The 11,568-nt window shown below is 34.2% G+C and overlaps 2 protein-coding genes across 2 annotated transcripts; one reads left to right on the top strand and one right to left on the bottom strand.

The window, feature by feature from the left end:
- Window positions 1–3,088: 3,088 nt before the first annotated feature.
- Window positions 3,089–4,783, bottom strand: LOC132062623 (cytochrome P450 710A11-like). The gene has a single exon (XM_059455157.1). It carries the CDS (start codon window positions 4,779–4,781, stop codon window positions 3,267–3,269), a length of 1,515 nt encoding a protein of 504 aa, XP_059311140.1. The 5' UTR covers window positions 4,782–4,783; the 3' UTR covers window positions 3,089–3,266.
- A 4,090-nt stretch (window positions 4,784–8,873) lies between these two features.
- LOC132062622 (short-chain dehydrogenase reductase 3b-like) lies at window positions 8,874–10,822 on the top strand. The gene is made up of 2 exons (XM_059455156.1): window positions 8,874–9,010; window positions 10,006–10,822. Exons 1-2 carry the CDS (start codon window positions 8,994–8,996, stop codon window positions 10,769–10,771), a joined length of 783 nt encoding a protein of 260 aa, XP_059311139.1. The 5' UTR covers window positions 8,874–8,993; the 3' UTR covers window positions 10,772–10,822.
- The last annotated feature ends 746 nt before the right edge of the window (window positions 10,823–11,568 follow it).

The following is an 11,568-nucleotide window of genomic DNA, read 5'->3' as shown; positions in this document are numbered from 1 at the left end:
AAGAATACTCTCTCAAACTAACGATCAAAACCTGATGGATTTTTGCAATTTAAAATTATCACGTGGCTTATTATAATTTGCCACATATATTACTTAATTTAAAATTATTTTTTTGTGCTAAATTCCCTTCAAAGGCATTGGTCTTTAATTTTTGCACCTCAAATTGGGGGTCTTTAATTTTTGCCCTTCGCTAAAAGCCCCGTGGTTTCGGGTTCGAACCCCCGCTTAGTCAAAAATTTTAAAAAAAATTCGCTATGTAGAGTTTGGATTTGCCAGACAGAGTTTTGCCTCAAACTCTGCCTTAAGGCACAGAACTACGATTTGAAGAGTTTTGCATGTAGCGAACTACTGCTTTGAGGTTTGCATTAAAGATTTTTTTTTTTCGGCAAATTTTACAAAACGGCAAGACTAATTTCTACCTTAAGGTTTGCATTAAAGTCAAAATTAAAAACCACCAAAATTTTTTTTTTTTTAATTGCAAAGACCCTTGAAATTTTGCAAAAACTACCGCTAAACATTTTCTTAATGCCTAATTTTCTTCGAAACGTATTCAATTTTTGTCTCATGTGATTTTTTTTTATTGAGGACGGAATTTATACACGAATAATTACACAAATGCATCATATTTTCAATATGTATATTACGATACAAGCGAAAAAATTGTAAGAACATAGATCAAAAAATTAAAAACCACCGGTAAATATTACAACGAAAAAATTAATGAATACAAAAATGCTAAAAAATTAAAGAATACTGCCTTTGAAAAGGATTTTTCCACTTGTGCAAATGACCCATTTAAAATTAGGATGGAAGGACAATTGGATCGCCCAAATTAAACCCACCTTTCGTGACCTAAGTTTGAAACTTCCAAAAGCAAAGGACTTAAACAAATCCCGTTAAGCCAAAACTTAAATAAAACAAATTTCAAATAAAAACCCAAAAACGCAAAAAACTGCGAGGTGATTTCCTCCTTCAGATCAGAGAGAGAGAGAGAGATGGGAGGACCCTTAAACATGAAACTTGTATATATATATATATAAGATGTATTTAACATAAATTAAATGGAATGTTTTTTTATAGTAGCTATAAATATAAATATGTAGTAATAAAATATGTATCCCTTTAAAAATTAGGGGAAAGGGACACTTGGCCATTCGACCCAAATTAATGTATAGAAAATGTATAAAATACAAATCACCCGTTATGTATCATTTCAAAAAAAATATAATATGTATCACTCCAGACAAACATGAAACTTCAACTATTAACATAAACAACAACCGTAAAAATCATTTTTGTTTAAGATGTATCATTTTTTGTATATAATATGTATCATATGAATCACTAATATATATCATGTATCATCACGGTGCCGTATAGAATAGAAAATTATATCATTTTTATATCAAAAATGTATATATATTAGTATACATTTCCGTATGTATAGAAAATTGTAATTTTTATATAAAATAAAATATACACTATATACACTATATATACAAAATTGTGTGTATATATACAGAAAATATACAACTTATATACACATGTTTTGTGTGTGTCAGAAAAAGGAATAGCCACCAATTCAGATTCTCAACCACACAATACATGAGCACATCAAACTAGTTTCAAGTTTTATACATACAACAAAGTTTACTATACAAACAATATACAAAATATATACAATAAAATGTGTATATATACAAAATAGATACAACTTAATGGAAATAGGCATTATTATCTGAAGAGAACGTGTCAATTTCGAACATAATCGAGCTTAAAAATAGGAGATAATGAAGAAACCCCTTTTAGTTATGTTGAAAAGAGAAGACGTCGATGATGGAAACCCCAATTCTGTCCTTTTCCCTTAGCTTAATGGAAATAAAAACGTTAGGCGTGGGCTTCAACCGCTGGGCTACGGGGTGGAATTAGTTTGGGCCGAGTGGACTTCTGGTGACATTAAGCCCAAACACTAGCCAAATATGGCATTAGTTTGGGCCGGTTGGACACGCAGTGTCCTTTTCCTTTAAAATTAAGTAGTAATCTGACCCATTTCTTAAATCCAAACCCTCCCATAATGATGTGGCCCATTTGTTTTAACCTAAACCCATGATTCCTTTCTAATTCTAACTGGAGAATATCTTATAGATATTTCATGTAGGTCATGACTATTTATTTCTATTGATTAAAATTAAAAGCATATTTTTTAGAAAAATATTTTCTTAATACCAAATATACCCTTAAAAAGATTGCATCAACCTCTCGTTATATTAGACAAAAAAACACTCTCATGATAATAACTAATTAACCCTGGAAAATAAGGCAGAAGGAGCATATATATTCATCATGTGAGCTTTTTTTTTTTTTTTTTTGGGGCAGGGGGGGGGGGGGGGGGTGGGGGGCGGTTTGGCTTGGGTTTAATATTAGAAAAAGCCGTCTTAATAGAATAATTCGGTATAACCAACAAGAATTGTGGTGGGATGCATGGATAGGATTCCTACACCCTTAGTCAAAGGTCTCGAATTCGAGCTTTGAATATGGTAAAAATCCTGTTAGGGAGAGCTTCTCCCTTAAATGAGCCTTACGGTCAAGACCTAATGGATACCGAAACACTGCATGAGAAACAAACAAAAAAAAACGTGCACTACTAGAAACAGAGGTTTTTCCCACCGACATTCAGTGGGTAATTTGTGTTATAAAACATGATTTTCCCACCTCATTCCCACCGAACCAGCTCATTAGGATAACACATGGTGGGGTTCTCATTGAAACGTGGAAAACTTCTTAATTTTTCTGTGTGAAAACACTATTACTTAGGTTTTTCTCACCGACATTAAAAAGAGTCACTGAACATTTTTCGGTGGAAAAATAAAAACTTTTTAGTAGTGATGGTGTAAGAATTGAGGACAGCATACATGCTCAGCAAGTATCGATGGGAAAAAAGTTTGAGATGCCATCCCATCCCATTAGTTTCACAAACACTTAAATTTATTTAATTATGAGCTAGTGTCACCAGCTTGTAGGTCCCAATATAAGATAGATCAATCTAATTATAATATGTACTGTATAAGAGAATGTTCTTTGTGTCAAAGTAGTTAAACATTCACTTGATGAGCAACTCCCACATATAGAACATTTCATTTGAATTAACAATACAATACAATACAATATGAACACATGTATAGTGCCATACAGTTTGAACACAGGTAAACATCACAACCCAAACAACCCGTAAAAGATTAAAAAGTACGTAAGTGCAAACAATATGGTCAAGACAGAGAGGGAAATCTTGTACGTCGCTTTGAGAGAAAAACTCTGCAATCGTCCTTGGGAGCAGAGGCGGGGATGTAAGAAGTATCATCACAACCTTCCGTTTTGTGCCTCTTGAAGTCAATCAATGCAGTAAATATAGCAATGAAGAGCATCAAAAGGTTAATCGCATACCTCTGACCTAAACAAGCATGAGGACCAGCTCCAAATACAAGAAAATTCCTCTTGTAAAACCGGTCCTCCTGTCTCTCCTCCATAAACCGGTTAGGATCAAAATTTTCAGGTTCAGGAAATCCCTGTAAACACGAATCAGTAACCGATGGGAACACAACGGTTCCCTTGGGGATGACGTAATCATCTGTTAACCGGAACTCTTCACTTGTGAGGTGCGGAACCATAGGTGCAGGTGGTCTATAACGAAGCACCTCACGCGCCACCGCCTCAACGTACTTCATTTCCCTAAGCATGTCGCCGGTCAATGGTTTGTCAGATTCCGTTGACCAAAATTTTGCTACTTCGGTCCGGACTTTCTCTAGTATACTTGGGTAAGATTCCAAAAGTGCAACTGCCCATAATAGAGAAGAAGTAGAAGCATCTTGTGCAGCAAAGAGAAAATCAAATAGGTAACCACCGAGTTCCTTGTTGGTATACACATGTGGATTTGGTAAACCATTGAGCTCTTTTAAATTTTCTTGCATCCAAAAATCAATCATGCACGTAGGTTCTTGGTTGCTCTGAAACATCTTATTTTTGCTCTGTTCCGTGCATACAGTAAGGGTATCGATTAGTCTGTTGCGTGCAAACCTAGCTTTTCGGAATGCGAAACCAGGGAAATCAATAGGAATTGTCATCAATCCCACGTTGAAGTAATTGTAATCCACGTTGAATCGTTGTCTTGCTTCTTTATTCAAATAGGGCCCCACGAATATGGTCTGGGAAGTTTCCAAGTTCATGTTGCGGATGAGGAAGCGAAGTGGGGTTGATTTGGTAGGTGATTTAGATGCTTCATCCAACCAGGACTGTATGTGTTTGATAATAATCTTTTGTTGAATAGCAGTGTAAGTTGCAAGAGCTTTTGGGGTGAAATTAGTGGTGGTTAGGCGGCGAATGTTTTTGTGTTTCTCACCTGACATGTAAATCAAGTTATTCTCACCGAAGAGCTTGTTGCCAAAAGGGTGACCAATAAGCTGGAATGCACGGGGACGTGCATGGGTGAAAATCTTGTGAGACAAGTCAGCAGAGCGGATATAGAGAATGAATCGACAAATAACGTAGTTAGCTGAGAGGCCATGTTTGGTAGATTTGGCAAATGAAGATTGGACTTGCCAGAATTTGGTGGGATTTGTGACCAAGGGAATGACATTGCCAAGGAAAGGGACGACTAGAGTTGGACCAGGAAGAAAACGCTTCTTCCTAAGGTAAGATATTTGCTCATGAACTATAATAAAGGCTAAGAAAGCCAAAAAATACGGTGTACATAGGGACAGGAGGCCCCAAATAGATACGACCGTCATTGGGTTGCCACGCGAGGAAAAAATTGCCTTATACAACTTCCACGATATACCTTGTTGTGCTAAGATACATACTTATAAGAGTTCCTTCATAAGCAGGGAGACTCAACATTATTGTTGACTAAAGCCAAATTGCAATGCGAGACTTTATTATTATTAATTTTTTTTTTTTAAAGAAATGAGGTTTTCATATTATATTTTTTACTCGAAGTCTATTTTTAAGTTTTTTTGAGATACAAAATATGAATAATTGTTCTACAATTGATTTCTTCTGTATAATAGTAATATGTTTTTCAATTGATAATGAGTTATTGGTCAAAAACACCCTAAATTATCACTTTTTTGCTAGTTTCATATCTCAACTATCCATTATTCCCTTTACCAACCTAAACTATCACTCTCTTTGTATTAAAACACACCTAGGCGCATGAAGGCCAACTCAGCATCGAGGTGTGTTTTAATACAAAAAGAGTGATAGTTTAGGTAGGTAAATGTAACAATGGATAGTTGAGGTATGAAACTCGCGAAAGGGTGATAAGTTTATTTGTGTTTTTGACAATTAACTCATTAATAATATACCTTACCCATTCAATCTCTCTTGATACATTTTTATATGAATGTTTTTTTACCTTTCCACTAAAAAGTTCTCAATATTTTCTAAAAGAAAAAATGTATAAACCTATTATTGTTAAAAAAATAAAAAAATAAAATGGGGCGCCCCAAATTTGGGGCCCAAAAGCGTCGCTTCACTTGCTTTACGGTGGATGGAAACTCTCATAGGAACTATCACTTTTTAAGCAATTCTTTGCTTGGATGGGAGACATGTGTCACAGTTAAAAACTAATGGTTGAGATTTACTTAACCAAATCAAAGTCCTAATCATGGTTAGGATAATAATATACCATATATTTGCTTCAAATGTTTTTTGGAAATCCCATAACTTTAGCTACAAATTTTCATCCATATATACATTAAAAACTTTTCTCTCTTTTTCCAGCTTTGTTACAAGTTTTTTTTTTTTTTTTTTTCTTTTTCCGAATAGTTCTTTTCTCTTTCTTTGAACAGCTGGGTTATATAATTGAGACATCAAATGGTTAGTGGGACTAAATTCAATAAGATGGCCAATTAATCAATGTATTACATCAACAAATTAAAAAGAATAAAGAATAATATTTGTATAATAAAAGTAATTTGTACAATTTTAAAATTTTAGTGGCCATTAATTGACTTATTAACTCGTCAATTGTTCAAAAAAAAAAAAAAAAAAAAAACAAATTAAAGAGAAAGGAAACACAACAAATAAGTGAGTAAAGATTACCTTGACATATAAAAACTAATTATTTGAAGTTCTGAAATTTTTAAAATAGGAATTATCGGAAATTACAAAAATTGATAAGGAAATATATATGTATTATCCTAACCATAATTAGGACTTTGATTTGGCTAAGCAAATCTCAACCACATGACACATGTCGCCCATCCAAGTAGGAACTTGAGAAAAATAGAAAGAAGAGAAATGGAGAGGAGCCCAATCCCTTTACGGTAAGGCTGGCACTGCTTATAAGAAATATTTTTTTTCAAGATAGAAGCAATCGACTTCGATTATAAGTCAATGGTTTTTGCTTAAAATTAAATAAACTAAACTAATTAGCTAAATTAAAGTACAAAGGTTTGACAGTTAATAAATTAATGTTTGGCTATTAAATTTTCTATTCCCACAGGCCACAAGTTCCACAATAGAAATATACAGTTAAGAATAGGAATCTGATCTCATAACTTTTCAAGTTGGATATATTTGGCTATTCAATTTTCGTTAAGCACTGACTTTCTAACTCCCTCGTTCATTTTTACTTGTCATGTATTGACTTGGCACACTTTTAAGAAGTCATTATTAGAATGACAGTTTTACTACATCACCCTTAATTATTACTTAGTCATTTTGTACTAGTAGTCGCAATTTTACTCTTTAGTTTCTTGTCTTTTGAACTTGTGCTAATATATGTTGTTTCTTGTACTACGATTATCTTATTTATCTGTGGTAGCCTACTGCTCCTTTTTTCTTTCTTTTTTTCCAGACTGCTTTATCATGGCTTTCGCTTTCGTTATTTTCATTTCCATAATGTTTTGAATTGCTTATCATCTGCCATTTTTTGTCCTGCTTTCTCTTGAGCGGAGGGTCTTTCGGAAACAGCCTCCCTACCTTGGAAGGTAAGGGTAAGGTCTGCGTGCACTTTACCCTCCTCAGACACTACATTGTGGGATTTCACTGGGTTTTTTGTTGTTGTTGTTGTATCTAATAATTGAAATCAATAAAACATACTTTAAAAGTTGTACATCTACTAAAAGTTCAAATTTTTTTAGCCCACTAATTAATAGTAAGGGTAAAATAGTTATGAAATGGTAATTATCTCTTGTTTTTTCAAACTGAATAAGTAAAAATAGACAACTATTTTTAGTATACAGGACAAGTAAAAATGGACGGAGGTAGTATTTTGGAGCGCTACGAAATGCATCAGTTTTGAGCTTTGACTGTAAAAGTTAATATAAATCATAATGTTGGAAAACTTATTTCATTCATAACTTATTTACTACAAGAATAGATTGATTTGCCCTTGTAATGTGAGCCCCTATTTATTACTCAACCTTTTAAAACGCAGTCCTTATACAATTAGGTAAAAAGTTGTTTGTAAAATAAGCTTAGCTTATCTAAAACTTAGCCTCTTGTAAGTAAGTTATATTGGTTTTGTGGAGCTCATTTATCTGTAGACTTTAGAACAATCATTGGAGTTGGTCAAAATATGAGTATGTTTGGATGGGCTTAAAAAAAAAAACAGCTTATAAGCTGTAACAACTTATAAGTCAAAAAAAAATAAAAAATTAGGGTAGCTCAATTTATTTTTTTGGCTTACAAGTTTATAAGCTGCTTTAGATAAGCTAAGCCAAATGGGCTCAATTATTTTTTTGGAATTATTTTAAGCACAAAATGGCTTTAAACTGGCCAGCCAAACATTCAAAAAAGCTGAAAACAGCTCATAAGCCGTTTTCAGCAACTTATAAGCCAATCCAAACGGGCTCTATATATATTTATAAAAAGATATGTTGCTTGTGATTATTGGAAAAGTTTGAGTAAGTGCATACACCTAGGCGGGTAGGAGAAAATTCTTCTATGCCTTTATACAATAAAGATGCTTTATACAAGAAGATGGTTAGAAAACAAAACAATTGACCAAGTTATGGATGCGTCAGGATTGAGGGCCTGCTGATATGATCAGAAACTCATCATTATCTTGATCACTTTCTTTTAATCATTACTTGAAAATGACTATAGAATACCATGTCCCTATTTTAATGGTTATTCACCAACCATATAAATTTCTTAATTTAGTAAACGTTATTGAGTTCACATTGTAGTTTACAACAATTAGTTTTTATATGACAACTGCAATGTTTGCCAGCTGCTTGTGTAGGAGCGGTGCTTAATGAGAAGCTGGGGGTATCAGGCGGCGGCATATTGCTTGTGTAGGAGCGTTGCTTAATAAGAAGCTGGGGGTATCAGGAGGCGGCATATTTTTCAAGGTGCAAATATCTTTATTCCTTTTTAATCATGAATGAAATATGCTCACCCATATGCAGGGGCGGAGCTAGTCCTTCGGGCATGGGTTAAGACGAACTCAATAGTTTTGGTCCGAATCACATGGGTTAAGACGAACTCAATAGTTTTGGTCCGAATCATAGTTTTGTATTAATTTTTTTGCCAAATATGTAAATTATTAGTTTAGAACTCAGTAACTTTAAATAATTAGAACCACGAACACACAAGCTTCAAATTCTGGCTTTGCCTCTGCTATATGGTATTTTTGATTAACTTTTTAATCTTCACATCCCTTTTATATTTATAAAACTATAGTTTAACATGGTAATCACATGTTTAATGTTAGAATAAAATTAATCAGGTAAACTCTTTAAGAAGTCAAAACTTGAGAAAAGTAAACGGCCGTTAGATAATTTTAGCAAGGAAGACGCGGTTGCGTATATCGTTGCCCGTTTCCCACTTTCTCAAAATAAATATTGAGAGAAGAAAGTTGAATATTTACACCTATATATTTGTAGATGCAGAAGAAGTTTTTGTTCAGTAAGCTGGAAGGAAGCCTAAGCCTGCAGAGACCTCTATACAAAGACCAAGAAATTTAATCAAGTTGTGCAACAAGGAAGTTAATGGCAAATAAGCTCAGGTAATTATGCATTTATTAATTTCAAACGTCTCTAGTGTACATGATGTACTCCATTTCTATGCACTTGCATGTAATAAGGACATATGGTAAGGCTTAATTAGCTGTGAAACTGCTAAAGTACCTTCCAGGGGTGTCTCTACATAAGGCCACTAAGCATTCGCCCCCAATAAGTATGAGGGCCTCACTTTTACATATAGTAATATATTTATTATTTTCTCCGTTTCAATTTATGTGAACTTATTTGGTAGCATAAAGTTTAAGAAAGTAGAGAAGACTTTTAAACTTTTGGTGTTAAATGAGGTACATATATTTTGTGTGGTTATAAATCATTGCATAAAGGTAAATTGTTTCCAAATATAAAAAGAGGTCATTTTTTTGGCACAGACTAGTAAAGAAATATGTTCACATAAATTGACACGGAGCGAGTATGTGTTAGTTTTTTTTTTTTTGTATTTTAAAGAAAAGATTCAGGTTGTTGGCATAAAAAAGGAATGACAACTTTTCTTTTTTAATGACTTATGGAGCCTCATTTTTACTGTTAATAGGGTGTATTTTTGTTAGTTTTTCATTTCTCTGAGTAATTTTAAAGAAATAATCCAAGTTTATTGGCATTTACAAGAAAATTAAATAATTTTGAATCTCAAAAGGCTAGAAATAAAATAGATTTCACACAAATATAACTATATAAGTATATGTTTTATTTGACTTAGGCCCGTTTTAGAGTTTCGCCTTAAGCCACAAATATTATTGACACGCCCTGGGTACCTTCTTTGACAAGATCGTACATAGGACAAACTTGATCCTTTTATGATTGAAGATTGTGAGTCACTTAAAACATCAGAATCAAAATTGAGAAGAGATCAAAAAAGCGGAGAAAAATCTGTGAATCATAATTTGGTAGGCTGCATCAGCTGCCACAAATTTGAAGTGCAAAATTCAGGTCCGTAAAGAAAAAGAACCTATTAATTTTTTGTTCTAATTTTATGTGGCACCAGGTTGGAGGGTAAAGTAGCTGTAATAACCGGTGCTGCAAGTGGCATTGGTGAAGCAACTGCAAGATTATTCGTTGAACACGGGGCTCGTGTGGTTATTGCCGACATTCAAGATGAGCTTGGTTTCCAAGTTGTGGCCTCCATCGGAACAGACAAGGCCTGCTACCGCCACTGCGACGTCACCGACGAGAAACAAGTCGAGGAAACTGTTGCCTATGCTGTCGAATATTACGGCGCCCTCGACATCATGTTCAGCAACGCAGGCACTCTCGGCGCCCCAGGCAGCATTCTCGGGATGGATATGAAGGTATTTGACAGGACAATGACTGTTAACGCGCGTGGATCCGCGTTAGCGGTCAAGCATGCAGCTAGAGTCATGGTAGCTAAAAAAGTACGCGGGTCCATTATATGCACGGCAAGCATAGAGGCTATTCTAGCTGGGGAAGCTCCATTAACCTACGTGGCGTCGAAGCACGCCATTTTAGGCGTGGTGAAAGCGGCTGCACGTGAGCTGGGGCAACATGGAATAAGGGTGAATTGTGTATCGCCTTATGGCATCGCTACGCCCATGGTATGCAAAATGTATGGCTGTGATGCTGCCCCCCTTGAAGCTTCAATATCTGGATATGCTAACTTGAAAGGTGTTACGTTGAACACAAAACACATCGCTGAAGCAGCACTTTTCTTGGCGTCAGATGAATCAGTTTATGTTAGTGCTCATAATTTGGCTGTCGATGGTGGTCTCAGCTCTATTATGAAGCTACATTAAATCCACTTGTTAATATGCAATACATTTTCTTAATAAATGCTGCTCTCTGTCCCAATTTATGTGATATAGTTCAGATTTCGAGAGTCAAAGTTCTTTATCTTGACCATATATGAATTTGGACGTACAATCTTAAGTTTTTTGATAAATATTTACATATTTAGAAACTACATAAAAAATACTATAAGTCGCAAAAATTAACAATTTAAAATATTTAAAGTACATACGAATAAATTGCAGTCAAAAATTTTCTTATTTGACTTGCGAAATCCAAATTGTATCACATAAATTTGTATAAGGTAAATCAATACTACATTTGGCAGGATTAGATGTTAGACATGTGGCAGATTAGATCCATCATGGATTTGGATAAGACGAAGACCCGAAGCAAGCTATCCCACGCACGACCGAAGCAAAGAATTCAGACAAATTGCTACGGATGAAGATTGGAGCAGTTCGTGTTATAATATCTCACAAGTTATGTTTCAGGTTGTTAAAGAATTTATGCAACGCTAAATATAAGTTCAATTTTAAAGGGTAAAAATTAAAAACCACCCATATGAAGGACAAACATTGCAATTTCTTCCAAATAAACTTCTGGTTGTTTTCTTTCTTTTTGTTTTTCTTTTTTTTATATTTGTTTCTGGTTTAGGCAAGAGTTATATTGTAACAACTCGATATTTTTCGAGTTAACCCCTTTATTATGGTTTACTTAATTTTAACAATTCACCTACCGAAATAAGTAAGTAAGAAATATATATATATATATATATATATATATATATATATATATGTATACA

The sequence above is a fragment of the Lycium ferocissimum genome, chromosome 7 (assembly GCF_029784015.1).
Source record: "Lycium ferocissimum isolate CSIRO_LF1 chromosome 7, AGI_CSIRO_Lferr_CH_V1, whole genome shotgun sequence".
NCBI classification, from domain to species: domain Eukaryota; kingdom Viridiplantae; phylum Streptophyta; class Magnoliopsida; order Solanales; family Solanaceae; genus Lycium; species Lycium ferocissimum.
The sequence above is the reverse complement of the archived record's forward strand: the minus strand, read 5'-3'. Positions and strand labels throughout refer to the sequence as shown.